Source organism: Sorghum bicolor, chromosome 9 (genome assembly GCF_000003195.3).
Source record: "Sorghum bicolor cultivar BTx623 chromosome 9, Sorghum_bicolor_NCBIv3, whole genome shotgun sequence".
Classification (NCBI taxonomy): Eukaryota; Viridiplantae; Streptophyta; class Magnoliopsida; order Poales; family Poaceae; genus Sorghum; species Sorghum bicolor.
In genome coordinates, this window is record NC_012878.2 from 48,038,150 (window position 1) to 48,058,580 (window position 20,431).

The window sequence follows — 20,431 nt, forward strand, 5'->3', positions numbered from 1 at the left end:
TCTTGCTTGCTGTTTTGTTTGGTCGTAGAATGAAAAGTGTTGATCCATCATCACCTCATTCCTCATAAACTAACTATAAGTACCAGTCTTATAAATCTCATTATCTCATCAAATTTGAGAATTGAAATCATGATGTATCACCTTATTTTGGATGGAATGATTCCTTAAACCAAACACTTTGCTACTGTTAGTGCCTGTTCTTAGAATTTGGAAGATTGTGCTTCTATCTGCCCAAGTTGTTTATTACTCTCACTTCTTTGTGCCATCCCATGATTTGGCACATGGTGTGCGTATGATGAGCTCAGTTGGTCGGTTTTTAAATTTTGACCTTGCATCCGAGTAGTTTCAGAGCTCCATATATCCAGCGCGGAGGACACAACCCACGTGGAATTTTATATCCACAAATGTCAATCGAAAGATGTGTTATTCATCCAAACCCACGAAACAAACAAAAACTAGGCGCAAAAACTTTTGGTTCGGAGTACTGTAGCATTTTTGTTTTCATTTGATAAATATTGTCCAATTATGGAGTAACTAGACTCAAAAGATTCATCTCATGGTTTACAGACAAACTGTGTAATTAGTTTTTATTTTCATCTATATTTAATGCTCCATGCATGTGCCGTAAGATTCGATGTGATGGGGAATCTTGGAAAATTTTAGGCTGAACAAGGCCTAAAATCACACAATGAACACATGATGTATCACCTCATTTGAAATATGATAATTTCTTATTTAAACCCAAAAAACCTATATCTCATGGAATCCTTCGACCAATTATTGACCCATTTCATTATAAATAAAAATAATAATAAAGACGAACAATCCATAAAAAAAAATACATTGTCCTTTTGTCTCTATTTTCGGTTTAGCATCAAATGGGTCCCAACGGTCAGGGAGCAGGTTGCGCGAAGAACCGGTCCCAACGGGCAACGGAACGGAACGCAGCCACCTCACACTGCGCAGACGTCCGTCGAACGGTCGAAGCTACTCGTAAAAAAACGGGAAAAAGAAAAAAAAAATCAGACCTAGAGAGCCGGAATCAATAAAGTGAACGTAAACCAAAATCAATTCATCCCCGGTGCCGAACGCCGAACGCCAGTGCTGCGGCTGCCGAGAGTCCGGACCACAGCTCGCGCCGCCCGCCGCACCCGACCCGCGTCGCCTCGCCTCGCCTCGCCCAGGCGTGCGCTCCCTCCCTTCTCCCGCGCCGTCGCCTCCGGACCCGCTGGGCCCAGCGGGCGCCGCCCAACTCGGACGCGCCGCCGCCCTCCCGGTGTGAGGCGGAGGTGCTTGGGGACCCGCCCCCCATGGCGAGCGCCGGCAACAGCGGCAGCGGGGACGACGATTCAGGAGGGAAGCTCCTGGCGGATCGCTACCAGAAGGGCGAGGTCCTCGGCGAGGGCACGTACGGAGTCGTCTTCAAGGCCATCGACACCAAGGTCCCACCTCTCTCCCGCACCAATCTCCTAAACCCTCCCTTTCTGATCTGCGGGCGGCCACCAAGTCGAGAATTAGAGCTTGGCTAGTCTGATCCGTGCGGCTTCGAGCGTGGCCAAGGGTGGTCGCGGGATTTAGCTTTAGGGGTTAGAGGGTTTTGCACGGCGTAGCTCGTGAATTGGCGTCATTGAGTGGCTTCGCTCTGGGTTGACTCGGACTCGGGTAGTTCCACTGCGATTCGCTCTGATTGAGAATAAAATTGGTGATTTTGTGTTGCTTTGTTTAGCTGTTCGTTGATTGAACTGTCAGTGTAGACACTAAGATGTGAAAGGTTCAGCTGTAGTTCTCGTGTTCTGTTAGATACCGGGATTGATTTTTTGGTGGACTTGTGTATTGTTCCAGGTGTGCCAGGGTGACAGCAGATGTAGGGTGTGTTCTCACTGGTCTTAAATCTTAAGTGGTGTTATCACCGTTTATTCTTTTCTCAGTGAAGGATATGTGGCTGTGATAGCATCACCACAGTTTAGTCTTTCAGCTGTTCTTAATGCTCAGTCATATTTTGTACTCCCTCCATTCCAAATTATAAGATGTTCTGGCCTTTGTAGACACATATCTTTTGCTATGCACTTAGATATACACTATGTCTAGATACGTATGTACGTAAGGTCTTTGGTCTAATGTCTAGATATGTAATAAAAACAATGTACCTAGAAAAGCTAAAATGACTTATCATTTGGAACGGAGGGAGTAGTAATTTTTCATTCTGATTGACCTGTTTTGTTCATGAGTTGCTGGATGCCGTTCCTTTTCAGACTGGAAATACAGTCGCAGTAAAGAGAATCCGGATAGGGAAGGACAAGAAGGAAGGTGTTAACTTCACCGCATTGAGGGAAATTAAACTACTTAAGGAGCTGAAAGATCCTAATATTATAGAGCTGATTGATTGTTTCCCTTACAAGGAAAATTTGCACCTTGTATTTGAGTTCATGGAGACTGATCTGGAAGCTCTCATAAAAGATAAGAACATAATACTATCTCCAGCTGACACAAAATCATATGTCCAGATGATGTTAAAAGGTCTAGCGTTCTGCCATAAGAAATGGGTGCTACACAGGTACCTACTATCTTGCTAATCCTCTTCTAATGAAAACATCATTTGATAAGCTGTGTTGCAGGGATATGAAACCAAATAATTTACTCATTGGTGCCGATGGGCAGCTCAAGCTTGCTGACTTCGGTCTGGCTCGTATGTTTGGGAGTCCAGGAAGGAACTTCACTCATCAGGTGTTTTTATAGACTTATGTATATATGCACTTAGTTAATTGTTCCCTGAACTTAGAAGCTGGCTGCAGAAGCAAGGTTCACTTAGAGCACCTTCTTGCACATCATTATATTTTGACGCAGTGTATTCTAGTCATCTGGACATTTAGATAAATGGTTTTAATTTTCCTTTTACCAAAGAAAACCATGACATATGCATGCCAAAATTTGTTGACGCTTTGCAATTTCCTTGCAAGAACAGTAATCATTGGAACTGTGTCAGTTAGTAATTTTTTTAGTTCTTTTTGTACTTTGTTTAGTGTAATCTATTTTGGAGCTTTATTATAGCCCTTTCGCTAGAAATTGTCTGCTTATACAAACGATGCAGTGTCTTAAGCCACCAAAGAATCTTTGCAACTGCTGACTTTGTTAAATAGTGAAAAATGCTTAATCTTGTATGGAAGAAAATACATATACGTGAGGAAGACTTAGTGTATTTTCAGGATATCCCAGTAGACATCCTACTTCATATACAAGCTTTTAGATTGCTGTTTCCTTGCATGACACAGCTAGAAAAAATGCTGATATTTTTATTTATTTGGGAAGTTGCTTCCAGCTAGTCAACTTTTCTGATCAGGGAAGGTGCTAATGTATTATTCATTTATGAAGTTCTGCTAATCAGAGTTCTGGAAGTTCTGCTAATCACAGTTCCTATTTAGAATATTTTATGCAGTCAAAGGCCCGCTCTAGTTCTCTGCGTTGAGCAGTTATTTAACGTCATTTTTCATACATAATTACCATCTCTGGTTTTCATCTCAGCATTACAGACCTGGAAGTTCTGCTAATCACAGTTCCTTTAGACTATTTTATGCAGTCAAAGGCCAGCTCTAGTTCTCTGTGTTGAGCAGTTATTTAGCGTTTTCCTTTATTAACTAGACTAGATTTATTTTTCCCTGGTAGTGGCAGGCACGTGACTTTAACTATTTTTACATGTAGGTCTTTGCTCGTTGGTACCGGGCACCAGAATTATTATTTGGCTCGAAGCAGTATGGATCTGGGGTGGATATTTGGGCTGCTGGATGTATTTTTGCTGAACTGCTTACTCGCAGAGCCTTTCTCCAGGTTAAGAACCTCTTAATTTTTTCAATGGAATTCACTCTGCTCCATTTAAGACAAAGAAATGTTTGTATGCTGAGAAGTTAATGTCTATGGCTAAGTTTCTGTTCATTGATGAGGCACTAACTACATGTTTTAACTGTTAACTAGATTTGTACATCAGCTGTCATTTTTGCAGCAGGTCCAGACTATTTTTGATATGGAAAACTGTCTGTTCTTAGTTAGGTGAAAGGACTGATGCTGCAACAAGCCTGCTTTTGAACTTCTAAATAATTAAATTACTAGACCACTGTAGTTGCCTCTGTGATGATCAAAACTCTGACCACAGGTTGTGTAAAGTGGGATTTTCATTTCACCCAGCCACTAATTCCTAGCTTTTTTTTTTGACTAGACGTGCCAACAGAAACAAATTTTAGCAACCCATACTTCATGTGTATTAAATCTGAATCTAATTTTGCCTACTCATTATCTACATACATCATGTTTGGGACACAATTCTCTACAAACTTCCATAATAATATTTTGGTTCGACATTTTGAGCACCACTAGGACAGTAGGACCTAGTGAAAGGGTTGTTTCAGCTGGTGAATGACTGATATGATTTGTTTTAACTGGGTTCAAAAGAAGGCCTGCACTAGGCTAAACTCTAACATAAAATTCTACTTCCCTTTATTATCTTTAGATATTTGAACAACATAACAAGGCCTTGTATTCCCAAGCAAGTTGGGGTAGTCTAGAGGTGAAACTCAACATGAGAGACAAAAAATGTAGAGTGGAAGGGAAAAGAGTTCCTAGCAATAGTAATAAGAGTAGACCAGTAGCCTAGTATTGGTTCTGGCATGTGGATTACTGATTCCCATGCATTTCTATCCCTGGCCACTGTTAACCATCAGAAGCTAAAAGCAAATTCTTCATGGATTGTGCTTTCTTGAAAATCTCTATCAGTACTTTCTTGTTTCTTCCCTATTAGCATTTGAGTTGAACCAAATATGTTACTTGAAAGGGCGTACATGAAGGGCCATTGCAAGATTTATCAAGGTTCTTACTGGGGACCTTTTTCTTCGTTGTATTTGCATTTTCCATGTTGTCTGGAAGGTGAATTATTGCCATGTGATGGGAGGCCTTAGTGTCCGTGCCATGTAGTTTATCTGCTAGAGCTTGCAAACTCTTTTATGGAGAACTAATGCATTCTGTTTTTGTTGGCATAGAGCTGTAGCCTAATACCACATAAATTACTTGGGAGTTGTTTTATTGCTCTGTGTTTTCTTGTTCTCATTCTTGTACTTGGTTGTGCATGCTTGCAGAGTTCCTTTGGACAGCATCATGTAAGAGTAAACTACCTAACTTGTTTAAGGCCCTGTTTAGTTTCCACCCAAAAACTTCCCGTCCCATCACATCGAATGTTTGGACACATGCATGGGGCATTAACTATAGATTAAAAAAATTAACTAATTGCACAGTTTGCATGTATTTTGTGAGACGTCTTTTAAGCCTAATTAGTCCATGATTGGACACTAATTGCTATAGTTACAAATGTGCTACAGTATCCCAAAACTTTTCTTTTCACGAACTAAACAAGGCCTAAGAAAAAAGAAAAGAAAAGCAGTTGAAGTGTTGTTTTTAGTTAGCGAAAATTCTTCAGGAATTCTACCGTTGAATATCAAGTTTTTACTTCCTTACTGGTTATCATTCTGCATATAGTTTAAATTTCGTGGACTCAATCTGTCATTGAGAAGAAATGGGCAATGATGTTGTTAACCCAGCTGTAGCCTGTAGCCTGTAGAAATGTCCAAACCCTGTGCCACCTACGGGAAAAAGCTCACATGAGGGAGAGAAGAGGCCTCCCAGCCACGTGTTCGGGCGGCTGCAAAGAGGAGAGGGGTGGGGATGGGAGGGGGTTAGCGGCGGCGGCGCTGCTTCTGCCCGTGTTGCCTCGAAGTGAGCGACGCTGGGAGGGAGACACGGGTCTTGTATACAGTTCAAAGAATTCTCAAATGATCTGTATATATCTACAAGAAGATTTTGCAGATATCTATTTGTGCATTTAAAAATAAAGATACATATGTTTATCTTTTGTGCAAACAAATATTATCTCGTTCTCTTATGAAAACATGTCTATGCGTTCTTCTGGGAGATATACCTGTTTCAGCATGTTGTAATGATTTTTACAGAATCTCTTGAACTGTATACAAGTAAAAACTTACAAATATGTGTGTATCTCCACAGGTGGTGTAGGTAACCCATGTCCTTTTATGGGTTTATAGTTTGTGTCCAAGTTCATAAGTTGTTTATTTTAGTTTATATTAGGGTGTTCAATTTCTTTCGTAAATTGTAAGTTGATATGATTTGGGATGAAAAAAAAAATCTTCATCCGTATGCGGGAAGTAATCTTTTTGCACCGTTCATGTGAACTTGTCACTTTATGCTGATTTTAGGTGCAAAATTGCAGCAGTTTGATTTTTTTCTTAGATTTATCTGTCTCCATATATTAGCCTTTTTTTAATATGTAACATTTTCAGTGGACGTATTTCTAGTAAGTAAAAATATTGTAAATTTTGAGTTAAGCTACCACTTGACTTGGATTAAGGATACTTGTTCTTAGCAATGGCTTCATTTCCTGGAACACATTGGCGTATCAGTTCTTTTGCTTTTTTTTTTTTGCACATGTGCCACTAGACACTATGCTATGCAAAAAGAGAGACTTCGTGCATAGAAATAGTGTGGGTGATTTCATTTCTTCGAATTTTTGGCAGTAATGACCTTTACTGGGTGGTCCTAGCAAAGTTTAAACTGGCTGAAACTTCTCACTTTTGTTTGAATTCAATAATACTGTAGAATTTAAATAAACCAACATAATATTACAGTTAGTTCTGCTCACCTTGTCCTGGTCTGATCCCTGCTTAAGGTGTTCTTTTTTTTTTTCAAATTTGTTTAGCTCACATGGTTCTCACATTTGGAAATGGAAAAAATATATATTCTGTTTAGGAGGTGAATAGAACCAGTTACCTCAAGTATGGGCCTGAAGCATGCCTCACCAGTCACCAATCGAGTTGCACTCCTTGGTTTAGTTTATAGGATTTTGTTTCTTTTTATTCTTGCATCAAGAGATTTAAATTGAATGATTTGAACTATTTGAATTAAAAAAAAATCGGTAGGATGCCTAGCAGTTACTTTTACTAAACTGTAGAGTTAGCACTACAGAGAACCATCATTTGGTTTTTCTTGTTGAACGGTGTACGATGTACTAGATGTTGGGATTGGGAAACTATATTATATAGTCAGTGGGTGGCAATTCCATTATTGTAGTGACAATTCAAGCAGCTTTATTAAGGGACACCTGAGTCACACAAAAGTTATTTTGCAGGGTTCTAGTGACATTGATCAACTTGGGAAGATTTTCGCAGCACTTGGGACCCCAAAATCTTCTCAATGGCCTGACATGGCTTATCTTCCTGATTATGTTGAATACCAATATGTTGCTGCACCTCCACTCCGTACATTGTTTCCAATGGCCAGTGACGATGCTTTGGATCTTCTGTCAAAAATGCTTACATATGATCCAAAAGCAAGAATCAGTGCTCAGCAGGCTCTAGAACACAGGTGCAAAGATATGACTGATTGGAAATTCTGTTCTGTTCTCTTGCTTGTATATATGACAAATGTTTATGTTTGGTTTTAAGGTACTTTTCATCGTTACCTGCTCCAACAAGACCATCGCAGCTTCCAAGGCCACGGCGGAAAGGAGATCAAGGGAATAACAAGATACCTGATCTGAACCTGCAGGATGGCCCTGTGGTGCTCTCTCCGCCAAGAAAGTTCCGTAGGGTGACAGCGCATGAAGGGATGGAAGGTATGCACAGGGCAGATAAGGTGGACGAGCATCCTTCTGGGATGAGACACACAGATGACATGCCCAGTCAAAGTTCTAGAATTCCAATGTCAGTTGATGTTGGAGCTGTGTTTGGCACACGACCTGCACCTAGGCCAACATTGAACAGGTAAACAGCACTAGCCTTGCTGAGTAAAGCTTGTACTACTATTTATATGAACAATGCAGCTGTTCTCGATGCATATAAGATTTGGTGTACTTAGCTATCATGGTGTGGGAAATAATTGAACATGTCAACCTCCTGTTTTGCAGCGCAGACAAGTCTCGTTTAAAACGGAAACTTGATATGGACCCAGAGTTTGGATATGCGGAGTAAAAGAAACATGTTTACATGCACCATTCTTTTCTTACTGGAATGTTGATTTTTAAAATATTCTTTGGGAGATATTTCCACAATTTACTCAGAAAAGAGGATTTGCATTGAAGCCACAAAATTGCACCGAGGGATTCTGACACAATCAACTGAGCTGAGAGATTATTCTAATTTATCCTGAATCTCATAGGGCATTACAGCTAACCAATTCCGTAAGGAAGGCTCAAAACAGTATGCTCTATGGGATGCATGAGTGGAGAGTGATATGGGGAATTGCGGGGACAGAAGCGCTTGCTCTAGTTAGATTGTGTGTTTGTACGTGTTTATCAAGGTTGTGCTGAAGCATCTGATCTATTGGTCCTCTATTCTCCGTGGTGTCAATTTCCGTTCAATTCTTGTATGGACATTGAGCTTTGAGCAATTTTCAGTCACACCTTAGGTACAGTGATTTTTATTGTAACTAAGAGCAACTTATATTATCTGACATTTATTGTGAGATGATTAAACAATGCATGAAGGAAAAAAAAAGAAAAAGTGGTTTTGATTTCCTGACCTCCGATTACAGTGTGTATTTTCTTTTTTTTTTCTTGAAATGGAAAATTCCAGTACTCAGATAATGCCATGCCGGTGGCATAGCCTTGGCAACCAAATCAAGCATACAACTTGGAATATTGGCAAACACAGTACACTGACTCAAATTTGACCCTCACACAAGCAACATGGCCGTGGATGATTACAAGTAGTGAAACATAAGATTGAAAGTTTGAAACATTTCTGAAATTGTGAGTTAACATATCTTTCATCTCCCACGTCAAGCCACTTGCTGAAGGTCTTATCCAAGCTTGATGACATATTGTTTTAGAACAAGGCTAATAAGAATAACAACGCCAGCATTGGGCTGCACACAGTGCTACATCACCTGAAGTCTTCATCAACAAAGATTTGTATAATTGACAGACTTGTATAATGCACACAGTGCCACGTCACCTGTAGACGATAAACCTTGGTGGCAGAGCCCGCCAAATTCAAGTTGAGGAGGTGAAATGTTGTTGAGTACTTAGCATTTTTATTTTCATTTGACAATTATTGTCTAATCATGGACGAACTAGATTTAAAAGATTTGTCTCGCAAATTACAGTCAAATTGTACAATTAGTTATTTTTTATCTATATTTAATGTTCTATGTATGTGCCTCGAGATTGGATGTGACGAGAAATCTTAAAAAGTTATTGAGTTTTTGGTCAAGTAAACAAGGCCTGAGGATCCAGAAATGTAAGATGAGTAGAATGTTGCAAGGACTAAAACCATTTGGGTATTATTTTCAATAATGATTCAAGAGGGCTTTTGCCTCACAGATGATTGCACGAGCGAGCTAAGAAGAGAAGGAAAAGCTCATGAGTGAGGCGCAAGCTTAGCTCGATCTTTTGCGCCCTAGTGGGTTCGGAAGGGATTTTGAGGCATGCGCATGATGCATGGAAACCAGTCGCAGTCAGGTACTAGAAGACAAGTTACCTCTGAAAAAGATACTTTAAAGGAGATGTGTGCAGTTCATGCATGTAAATTTATGATGATAGATGGCTTCAACTTTTTAGATTTTGACACTGTAGCACTTTCGTTTTTATTTGAGAAACATTGTTCAATCATAGAGTAACTAGACTTAAAAGATTCGTCTCGTTATTTACAGGTAAACTGTGCAATTAGTTATCTTTTTTATTAATATTTAATGCTCCATGCATGTGCCACAAGATTCGATGTGACGGGAAATCTTGTAAAGTTTTGAGTTTTTGGGTGTATCTAAACAAAGGCTAAGTAGGACAACATGGGGCACGTGAACCCATACATTCATTTTGTGCTATGGAAACTATGGGTTAGAACTGCCTTTAAGTGGCATATATTCTTCTTGTAAGTTATTGGAAAGTTATTGAAAGAGAAAATATACTAATATTTATATATAGAGAATTTATTTTTATAAACTTTAATGACGATCTTTAATATTTCTTAGACCATTTTAATGAGAGTTTTATCAATGTTTTATTTGTATTTAATAAGCTACCACATAATTTTCAATAATATGAAAATATTAGAGAAGAAATGAGTTTTATGACGATGAAACTCTCTTGACACAATTAACAACTCTCTATGAATCATGAAATTAAATTTCTATAAAACTATAAAATGAAATTTTCTATTGAAAGTGAGTGTTTTATTCATTTTGTATGACAATATTAGTTTTCAAAATGAAATGAAATATCTTTGATTGCCCTCCTTCGTTATACCGCACGCTCTGCCGCTAACAATGATACCATATCTTTGATTTGAAAGCCTTGTCAAGGTTCCAAGTGCTCATTGATCTCAATGGCATCGGGTCAAGGGTACCCCCAACACAATCTTTCCTCCATAGAATTCAGTCTCTTTCAACGTACTCTCTCCGTTCCATTTTTATAAGATGTTAAGATGTTGATTAAAATGACATTGTCATATTTTTACCATCCATTTATTGTATATTATATTATTTATTTATTATGTCTAAATTTATGATTATTGGATAACTTTTAAGTTGTTAAGTTTGAAAATGTGAAAATTATATGAATAGATTTGTCTTGTATATTATATATACACCACTTTTTGATAAATATTTTATAAAAACAAGAAGTCAAAATTAGACTTTGAAGATCATGTCATTGTCCTAAACGATTTTCTTTATGGGTATAGAGAGATTACCAATCTAATTGTATTAAGTTATTATATTATAATAGTTATGAATTGTTAACTGTATCATTGGGTAAAGTTTTTAAAATTTAAATCTTGACATGCGTTTGTGTCTTATAGAAAAGAACAAAAGTAGTACTTTTTAAAAGTGAGTAGGCACGGGTCACGGGGCTTTGGTCCATAGGTAGTAATATAAATATATGGCCTTGTTTAGTTTCTAGAAAATGTTGCAAAAGTTTTTTAGATTTTTTATCACATCAAATCTTGCGGCATATGCATATAACATTAAATATAAATAAAAAAATAATTAATTGTATAGTTTAACTATAATTTATAAGACAAATCTTTTAAATCTAGTTAATTTATAATTGAACAATATTTATCAAATATAAACAAAAGTACTACTTTCATTTTGCAAAACTTTTTGAGACTAAAGAAGGCTGCATGCACGCGACCTTCACTCTGCTCTACAATTTTCATATGCTCTTGTAGATCCACCAGGCGATCATAATTGGCGCACACACGTTTGCAGTAAGCCTATAATAATGAAACCGTCACTTTTGACACTAATTGATTAAATTTAATGCACCGTCTGTACAGTGATTCCCCCCACCACCACACACCCACCCGCCGAAGGGTACGGTTAAGACTTGTAACTTCTGTTATTTTGATAAACTGAATATTCCAATCGAACGGGAATTCCGCCCACTAATGACGCAGGCAGAATAAGTAGGGGCAGTGACGGCCATTCATGCTTCCATTGACTATTTCCAAAATCAGCTGCAGAATCGAATAGCCTTGTTTAGTTCCAACAAATTTTGCAAAATTTTTCAGATTTTCCATCACATCGAATCTTTAGACACATGTATGAAGTATTAAATATAGATGAAAATAAAAACTAATTACATAGTTTGGTCGAAATTGACAAGACAAATCTTTTGAGCCTAGTTAGTCTATGATTGGATAATATTTGTCAAATACAAACGAAAGTGGTACAGTGTCGATTTTCCATAATTTTTTGGCTAAACAAGGCCTAAAAGCGTGGGTACCAAATTCTTCTGCCACTGCAGGGGGTTCGCAGCGGCGGAAAAGAGGAAAGCACTGCCACTGCAGGGGTAGCAGCATCCCGGCATGATTGATGCCACGGCAATGCAATGCAACCATCCATCCATCTTCGGAATCCAGCCACATTTTTGCCCAGGGGAGAGCACGGCCGCACCCGATCCGGCCGCCTCGGGGCTCGCCCCCCGCACCCGCACCCGCCCCCGCCACCGGCCGCCATTTCCCGGGCTTTTCTCTCTCCTTGTCGTGCGCCTCTCCATGGCCCCCATCCCTCCCTCCCCAAACCCCTACAGGGCCCACCCGTCATAGGCCCTCCAGAGGGCCATAAACCTCCCAAGCCCACCCTGCTGTCAACTACCCCCCTTCAATTCCTCCGTGCCGCGCCGCGCCGTTGCAGCAGCAGAATCTGCCGCCCCCACCCCACGCATGGATCGCGCCGCGCCGCGCGCTCGCGGCCGCCGCCGCCGCGGCGTATCCCAAGCGGCGCCGTCCTCCTCCCGCGCGCGCCGCCGCGATAAGGCGCCCGTCGTTGTCGTCGACCTGGGCGACGACGAAGACGAAGACTGTGGCGGCGGTGGCGGGGCCAGGAAGACGGTGGGTGGCGCTGCAGGCGGGCGCGGGGGCTCCACGGAGGCTTCTCCGCCTCCGCCGCCGCCGATGATGGTGCCGGCGGGAGCGGTGGCGATGCGGACACGATCGAGGAGGCGGGCGATGCAGGCGGCGGCCGTGGTGGAGGAGACGCCGACGACGAAGAGGAGGAAGAGAGGAGCGACGACCCCAGATGCCGCGGAGGCGTCCCGTGGTCGGGGGAGCAAGGCCGCTGCGGCCTCGAGGGCGACCTCGAGAGATAAGCGGCGCGCTGGAGCGTCGAGGTCAACGTCGAGAGATAAGCGGCGCGCGCGCTCGGGACGAGCCTCGGAGCCAGCTCGCGCGGCCCGCGCGTGCAAGCGCAAAGGCATCGAGTTGGGGGCGGAAACAGAGGTGGACGCCCCCGCTCGGAGCGAACGTGCGAAGGCGCCGTGTGTCAGTGAAAGTGATGACGACGGCGGGCGAGGCGATGACGCTTCTGATGACGGGAATGCGGAGCCTCGCGCCGGGGTCGCCATTGGCGCTGATCTGGTTAACGGGGATCGTCGGACAGCTAAAGGTGAGGATCATATCGAGGAACATGGCGGAGACCAGGAGAACAGTGCTGTGAATTTGAATGATGACTTGGTCTCAGGTGATGCAGAGGCGGTGGAAGGTGCTGGTGATGAGGACACAAGAGGGAACAGTGGCCTGGCATCGACTGCTGATGTGGTTGCTGAGGAGATGGCACCCTTTGAAGATGACTACGATGATGAGATGTTGGAGGAGCAGCTTGTTGGAGATGTGATCCGTGCTTACAGTAATGGCAGAAACTTTGATGCAGATGAAGCGGATTGGGAAGCAGAGGATGAGATGGAGTTCGATGATGATGCTGACAATAGTGATTTTATGGATGATGCTCACGATAGTGATTTTGTGAATGATGCTGATGAAGGTGGCAAGTCCGGTGATGATGCTGAGAATAGTGATTTTATGGATGATGCTCATGATAGTGATTTTGTGAATGATGCTGATGAAGGTGGCAAATCCGAACCAATAAAAAGTCATGCTAAGATGGAAATACAAGACTTGGTGAACCAGAAAGTTGTTTTGTGTGGAGGGGGGTGTGAGGAGGAGGGGGGCGAGAAGGAAGAGTTGGGTGTGGGAAAGGAAGCAGGTAAGAAGGAGGACGTGGAACCAAAGAGTGAAGCAGCTCCAGGTTCTGATAAAGGGGGCTCGCACTTAGAAACTATGAGCTCTGATGAGGAAATCAAGGTGCTTGAAAATATGAGTAGTGCCCCCTCCAGGAAGGCGTCAGTTCAATCGAAGCTACCAACTATTCCATCTTGTGTTGCATGGAGAACTCGATCCTCATGGGGGATAAATCGAGATAGACTATCATACAATACATATTTTGAGGCATTATCTGATGAGCCGAAAGAGGATGACGATGATACAGAGGTGGAGCTTGATGAAGATGAGGATGGCAACAATGACGACGGCAGTAGTGACGCTTATGATAAAGATGACGAAGAGAAGGAGGAAGAGGAAGAGGAAGAAGAGGCTGAAAGGAGAAAACTCAATAATGGGATTTACACATCTGATGATGACATGATCAATATTACTGTTCCTACCTCAAGATATGATATGTTCGAGAGAAAAAATATCTCAAGATATGATATGTTCAAGAGAAAAAATACCTCAAGATATGATATCTTCAAGAGAAAAAATACCTCGAGATATGATATTTTCAAGAGAAAAAAAACCTCCAGATATGATATTGAGTGGGTGGAGGATGAAGATAAAGATGCAAATGTTGATACGTTACAGCCAATCTCCTTGAGGAAAGGTAGCAGCTGGAACCCTGTGGCTGTTGGCAATGACACATTTACTGAGCAACAAAAGCAATCACGATTTACTTGGCAGCTTGAGAGGAGGAAAAAGAACAAGCTTGAGATGAAGACAAATCCTTTGTATGAGCGGGATTTGAACTCAGATTCGAACTCATCAGGTTCTGACCAGATCAGAAAGTATGGCTTCAAACGTGATGGGAGTCATAAAGTTGATATGAAAAAGAAGCATACATCGTCCAAATCGGGCAAGAAATCCAGCAGTGCAATCATGCTAAAGCGTCAGTCTCTTCTGAAGCTTTTGGTAGATAAAATGAGTGGCGATAAAAGTTTAGAATCTTTTTCATTTGATCAGAATCCTCAGCTCCAGTTCATTTTCAAAGAAATGCATCCGTTGGTATTTTCATTTGGAGATGAAGATCTAGAAGCAGCTGACAGGCCAGAACAAGATGTTGGATTGGATATGTTATGGGCTGACTTTGACTTTGCTTTAGAGTCTGAGAATATCGGCACTTATTATGATGATGAGGTACATTTAAATATTTGCAGATGTGTGGTACTGGTTTTCATTTTCTTTTTATCGATCAAAACACATGCAGATTTTAAATGTGTGGCTTATTTGAACACTGACTCTACAACTAGAACTATGATAATAACAATGTCCAACTGGAGATGCACTATCATGCTATTCTCAGCCAAAAGTTTGTCACTGGCCACAAACACAAAAAGTTTGATTTGATTACAAGCACATCCTAGGAAAAATAGAGAAACAATCTCGATCAAACAAACAAAAAAAACCTCCCACTATTCACCGTCTGGCACAAGGGCAAAGATGTAGGAGATGCCCCTTGCTCTGGTCAAACCCCAATCATGCAACTCCTCTAGCGAGCAGAAGAACACCAGCCATTTTAGGAGATGCACCATCAAACACATATCGTCTTTGATGTTTCCAAATTGCCCATGCTCCAAGGGTGCTGATAGAATTAAGCCCATTTTGGCCCTCACTATTTTTCGATGGACCTTCTGAGACCTCACCATCAACCCTTGTTTCTCCCCTTGCCCATCATTCATCAAAGAAAACATCATCTGGCTGTGGAGGACCTGCAGGCTGCAGCAGCTAAACCAGAATTCTCATGCAAAAACACACAAGGTGAGCAGGTGGTTGATCATCTCAGCTTGATCACAAAGAGCACAGCAGGCAGGGTGCAGAAGACTCATCATGCAAGCTGATCAGCGGTCCATTACCTATTATGAGTAAGTAACCACAAAAAGAACCGACACTTTCCTGGAGTCCAAGATTTTCAGATTCTTTCCCAAGGCCCAAGAGGACGCACCCTGAAATAAACCCTTATAAACTGACTTGCCTCAATCATCTACATCTATCATTAACATAACTAATAAGAGAAAAAACAAACCATTTGAAAACTCTCTTTGATAGTGCAACACTTCTGTGAACAATATGTGCATGTGACACTCAACCTATAAAATATAGCCTTGTTTTCTCATAATGCATATATGTTTGGTGTTTGTCAAGGACCTCACATTGCTGGCATGTCCATAAAGAAATCACAGGAATCAGAAATCCTTCTTCAGGAACACTATTGAAGCTAGAACCTAGAAATGTACACAAAAACTATTAGGGCATGGAAAGCATTCTCTCTGCATTTTCTTCAGTTTGATCTGGCTCAATTGTTTTTCAGAGCATGTCTATGTCAGATAGCTTGTGCAGGAAACATCATTTGCCAGAACAGAGTTACTTAGTAAACATTAGAAGTGTTTTTTGCAGGTCAAGAAATCTAGTTCACTTAAAGGAGTTATTAGACAATAGTTTATAACTGTAACTTTAAGGGGTGATTCAGGTAGCCTTGAAGGTCAAGAGAACTTTATTATGGCCTGTGTGAATGTTCAGACAAAAAGGAAGCAGAGATGTTTGTTCTTTGTTAAAAGTTTCATCATCAGTGTGTTTCATTTGCTGAATTCTTTTCTTACCCAACATTAATGACTCAATTCATTGTTCTCTTTGGGAATGGAATTTCCTAACTTGGCATCATTACATTGACTCAAACATGCGTAGTATTTTGCATACCTGATACCACTGGTAGATTTCTACTCTTTATTCGGCAAGCGGCATAAATAGTTTCATCTTTTAGAAACTAGACATCCCCTACTGTTTTCATGTAAAAGTTAGATAACATTTCAAGGTCATGCATCCATGATAATCTACTCAATTTTTAATGTTTATTTTCTTGAATGCAAGAGTTTGTACATTGCAGATACTTTGATTTGCCACTTATATCTAGTGAGAGTGGCCAAATTGAACTTATTAGTTTATGTTGTATTGTAGGGTCAAGAAGAAGGCAATCAGCTAGATTTTTCTCTTGCCCCAGTAACACCCTGTTCTCGTGGGAAGCATGAATTTATTATTGATGATCGAATAGGGATCAGATGCAAATACTGTTCCTTAGTAAACCTGGAGATCAAATTCATGTTTCCATCATTGGTAAGCTTATGGCCACAAGTCATGGCATCCTTTCTACAGTACAAGCTTCTAAATCTGGTCATTTAACTCATCTTTTCTTCCAGATCTCAGGCTTTGCTGAGAAATCTGCATGGCCAAATGCCAAAGGTGTGAAGGATACATTGATGTTTCATGATCTTTATGAACAAACAGGCAGTGACATTGAACAATCTCAAGATCTTCATCAATATGGAACAGTGTGGAATCTTATTCCAGGGGTCATCAGTACTATGTATGAGCATCAGCGTGAAGCATTTGAATTTATGTGGACAAATTTAGTTGGTGGTATTAGGCTTGATGAGCTAAAGCATGGAGCAAAACCTGATGTTGTTGGTGGATGTGTGATCTGCCATGCTCCAGGAACAGGAAAGACACGATTAGCTATTGTATTTATCCAGACATACATGAAGGTGTTTCCAGACTGCCGGCCAGTGATTATTGCACCACGTGGGATGCTCTTTGCTTGGGATGAGGAGTTTAAGAAATGGAATGTTGATGTTCCTTTTCATATAATGAACACAACTGATTACACTGGAAAAGAGGACCGGGAAATATGCAAGTTAATAAAGAAAGAACACAGGACGGAAAAGTTGACAAGACTAGTGAAACTGCTTTCATGGAACAAAGGCCATGGTATTCTTGGAATAAGTTATGGCCTGTACACAAAACTGACATCTGAAAAACCTGGCTGCACAGAAGAAAACAAAGTAAGAAGCATTCTTCTTGATAACCCTGGCTTACTTGTTCTTGATGAAGGACACACACCTAGGAATGAGCGCAGTATCATGTGGAAGACTCTAGGAAAATTGAAAACTGAGAAGCGTATAATTTTATCTGGAACTCCTTTTCAGAACAATTTTCTTGAGCTTTACAACATTCTTTGTCTGGTAAGGCCTAGGTTTGGTGAAATGTTTTTGACGAAAGGAAGAGTGGGTCGAAGGCACTATGTCTCAAAGAAGCAAAAAGATAAGTTTTCTGATAAATATGAAAAAGGAGTTTGGGCTTCACTAACTAGCAATGTAACTGATGATAATGCAGAGAAAGTGAGATCAATATTGAAACCATTTGTTCATATACATAATGGTAATATTCTTCGAACTCTTCCAGGGCTCAGAGAGAGTGTGATTATTCTGAAGCCTCTTCCCCTTCAAAAGAGTATTATTAGAAAGGTGGAAAACATTGGTTCTGGTAACAACTTTGAACATGAATATGTCATTTCTTTAGCTTCTACACACCCTTCCCTTGTAACCGCCATTAACATGTCTGAGGAGGAAGCTTCACTTATTGATAAACATATGCTTGGAAAATTGAGATCAAATCCCTATGAAGGGGTAAAAACAAGATTTGTAATGGAAGTTGTTCGTTTGTGTGAAGCATTAAGAGAGAAGGTTTTGATTTTTAGCCAATATATTCAGCCTCTAGAGTTGATAAAAGAGCATCTTCGCAAGTTCTTCAAATGGAGAGAAGGGAAAGAAATTCTTCAAATGGATGGAAAGATTCTTCCAAGATATCGCCAGGCTTCCATTGAAGCCTTCAATAATCCAAATAATGAATCCAGGGTGTTACTTGCATCTACAAGAGCATGCTGTGAAGGGATTAGCTTGACAGGTGCTTCAAGAGTTGTGCTTCTAGATGTTGTTTGGAACCCAGCTGTTGGAAGGCAAGCCATCAGCAGAGCATTTAGGATAGGTCAGAAGAAATTTGTATATACATATAATTTGATAACTTATGGAACAGGTGAAGGTGACAAGTATGACAGACAAGCAGAAAAGGATCACTTATCCAAGTTGGTCTTCTCTACAGAAGACGAGTTCAATAATGTTAGGAACATGCTATCTAGAGCTGAAATGGACCACTGTTCTAAGTTGATTTCAGAAGATAAAGTTTTGGAGGAGATGACTTCCCACGATCAACTTAAAGGAATGTTTTTGAAGATCCATTATCCACCAACCGAGTCAAACATTGTCTATACTTACAATCAAATTACTCCTGAGTGAAGTTGCTGGTAATTGTCAGCACCAGATTGTTTGAGTCTATATCTATGGTATGCTCATAACTTCTGACTTCCTTCTTCCTATAGATGTTGTAGATTCACATTAGTTCTGTTATCGCACGCACTATCTTATATTTTGTTTTCTACCTGATTGTCGCCGTATCTTGTATATGTAGTGTTCGTGAACCAAATTGTTATCTCGACATCTCCTATTTTGTATGTTGATTTTATGTTTCGGGACATAGCATGAAGCAATAATTTTGTTCTCTCCTACTAAACTGCTTTATTTTAATTTTGCTTGTCATCCTATTTGACTACTTGTAAAGTTGGAGCTCTCTTGGCATTTGCATTCAAGCTAACTTTATGTTGCCATCATACACACATGCAGTTATGCACGCTATCAGGTTTAGTGTTATGGTTTGTTACAAAATAAATGTTTCAGATTGTGTTGTCTATGACTGACTTGCGTTTTCCCAAATGTTTTCCTAGACATGCACAGGAGGACCCCCCGGCAGGCTTCATTTTCTTTATTATTGTCTATACACAATGAATCTGCAATTGTATCTTGGAGAGGACTAAAAGCAGAAGTTAATAATGGGTGGTAGAGCCTCAATGTATTTGGTGGTTCACAAGGTTGTGGGCCTATATCCAAATGTGATGTATAATAATACCTTTTCAGCGGTTCAATTTTATTTAAATAAAAGACTGCCTCAATTCGAATACACGGACTCTGCCTCCTTTCGGCATTTTGGGTGTTCCATTTTCATTTAGTGTCATACATGCCACCATGAAACTACCAACCGTAGTCCTCTTGTGAGGTAGACTGGTACATGTGTGCATTTTATTTATTTATTTTAGTTTCTCTAAGATCATATGCTCTCACGATACTAGGAATACTGAAAAATAGCATCCTGCCTTCTTACCAACAGTATCAGAAGAGGAAATATTCTTGTTATGTTTGTATTGTCAAACTACGCTCCTTTTTATTTTCCTTTGCCTTTTCTGGTGAAATACCCACACGGTCAGATAATGTTTGCTGCAAGGGCGAGGTGTTTTACCTAAAGGGTCAAGATTGTACAGCTGGACTATACCAAGTAATCTTTCAAACTTGAAAATGCAGAAGTACCATTATGAAGATGGTCATCAGTAGTTTGTAGAAGATGATGAGCATTTATTATGCTCGGGTTCAACCATTCAGCATCTCATCCAATCACGTACTCCCTCCATCTCAAATTGTAAGTCATTCCAAAAATTTTGGAGAGTCAAAGCATTTTCACGTTTGGCCAAAATTATAAAGAAATACTAAGATTTGTAACGTAAAGTGAGTATACTATAAAAATATAATTAAGAAAGAATCTAATGATACTTAGTTAGTACTATAATAATAATTATTTTATAATATAAATTTGGTTAAACTTAGAAAAGTTTGACTCTCTAAGATTCTTGGAATGACTTACAATTTGAGATGGAGGGAGTAATATGATAACCAAGCTATCCCAGTCCATGTTTTTCATCCTTTAGATCAAAATATGCTGCGATTTCGTACAAGACTGGGGCCTTGTTCCCAAAAAAAATTACAAAACCTTTCAGATTCTCTGTCACATCGAATCTTTAGACGCATGCATGGAGCATTAAATAAAAACGAAAATAAAAACTAATTACGCAGTTCAACTGTAATTTACGAGATGAATCTTTTGAGCCTAGTTAGTCCATG

The 20,431-nt window shown here is 40.2% G+C and overlaps 2 protein-coding genes across 5 annotated transcripts; both read left to right on the plus strand.

Moving 5' to 3' along the window:
• On the plus strand, positions 1,062–8,568 carry LOC8076855 (cyclin-dependent kinase D-1). 2 transcript variants are annotated; one of them, XM_021447786.1, is made up of 7 exons: positions 1,062–1,442; positions 2,253–2,554; positions 2,616–2,724; positions 3,697–3,822; positions 7,181–7,416; positions 7,497–7,814; positions 7,963–8,568. In XM_021447786.1, the coding sequence occupies exons 1-7, from the start codon at positions 1,311–1,313 to the stop codon at positions 7,988–7,990; spliced, it is 1,251 nt and encodes a 416-aa protein (XP_021303461.1). In that variant the 5' UTR covers positions 1,062–1,310; the 3' UTR covers positions 7,991–8,568. The 2 variants fall into 2 exon arrangements, with proteins under 2 accessions (XP_021303461.1, XP_002439746.1); XM_002439701.2 differs by having other exon boundaries at positions 1,063–1,442; positions 7,958–8,568.
• On the plus strand, positions 12,031–19,672 carry LOC8076856 (SNF2 domain-containing protein CLASSY 4). 3 transcript variants are annotated; one of them, XM_021447818.1, is made up of 5 exons: positions 12,031–12,936; positions 13,012–14,735; positions 16,551–16,706; positions 16,790–18,768; positions 19,207–19,672. In XM_021447818.1, the coding sequence occupies exons 1-4, from the start codon at positions 12,216–12,218 to the stop codon at positions 18,719–18,721; spliced, it is 4,533 nt and encodes a 1,510-aa protein (XP_021303493.1). In that variant the 5' UTR covers positions 12,031–12,215; the 3' UTR covers positions 18,722–18,768; positions 19,207–19,672. The 3 variants fall into 3 exon arrangements, with proteins under 3 accessions (XP_021303493.1, XP_021303494.1, XP_002439747.2); XM_021447819.1 differs by having other exon boundaries at positions 13,021–14,735; XM_002439702.2 differs by having other exon boundaries at positions 12,031–14,735.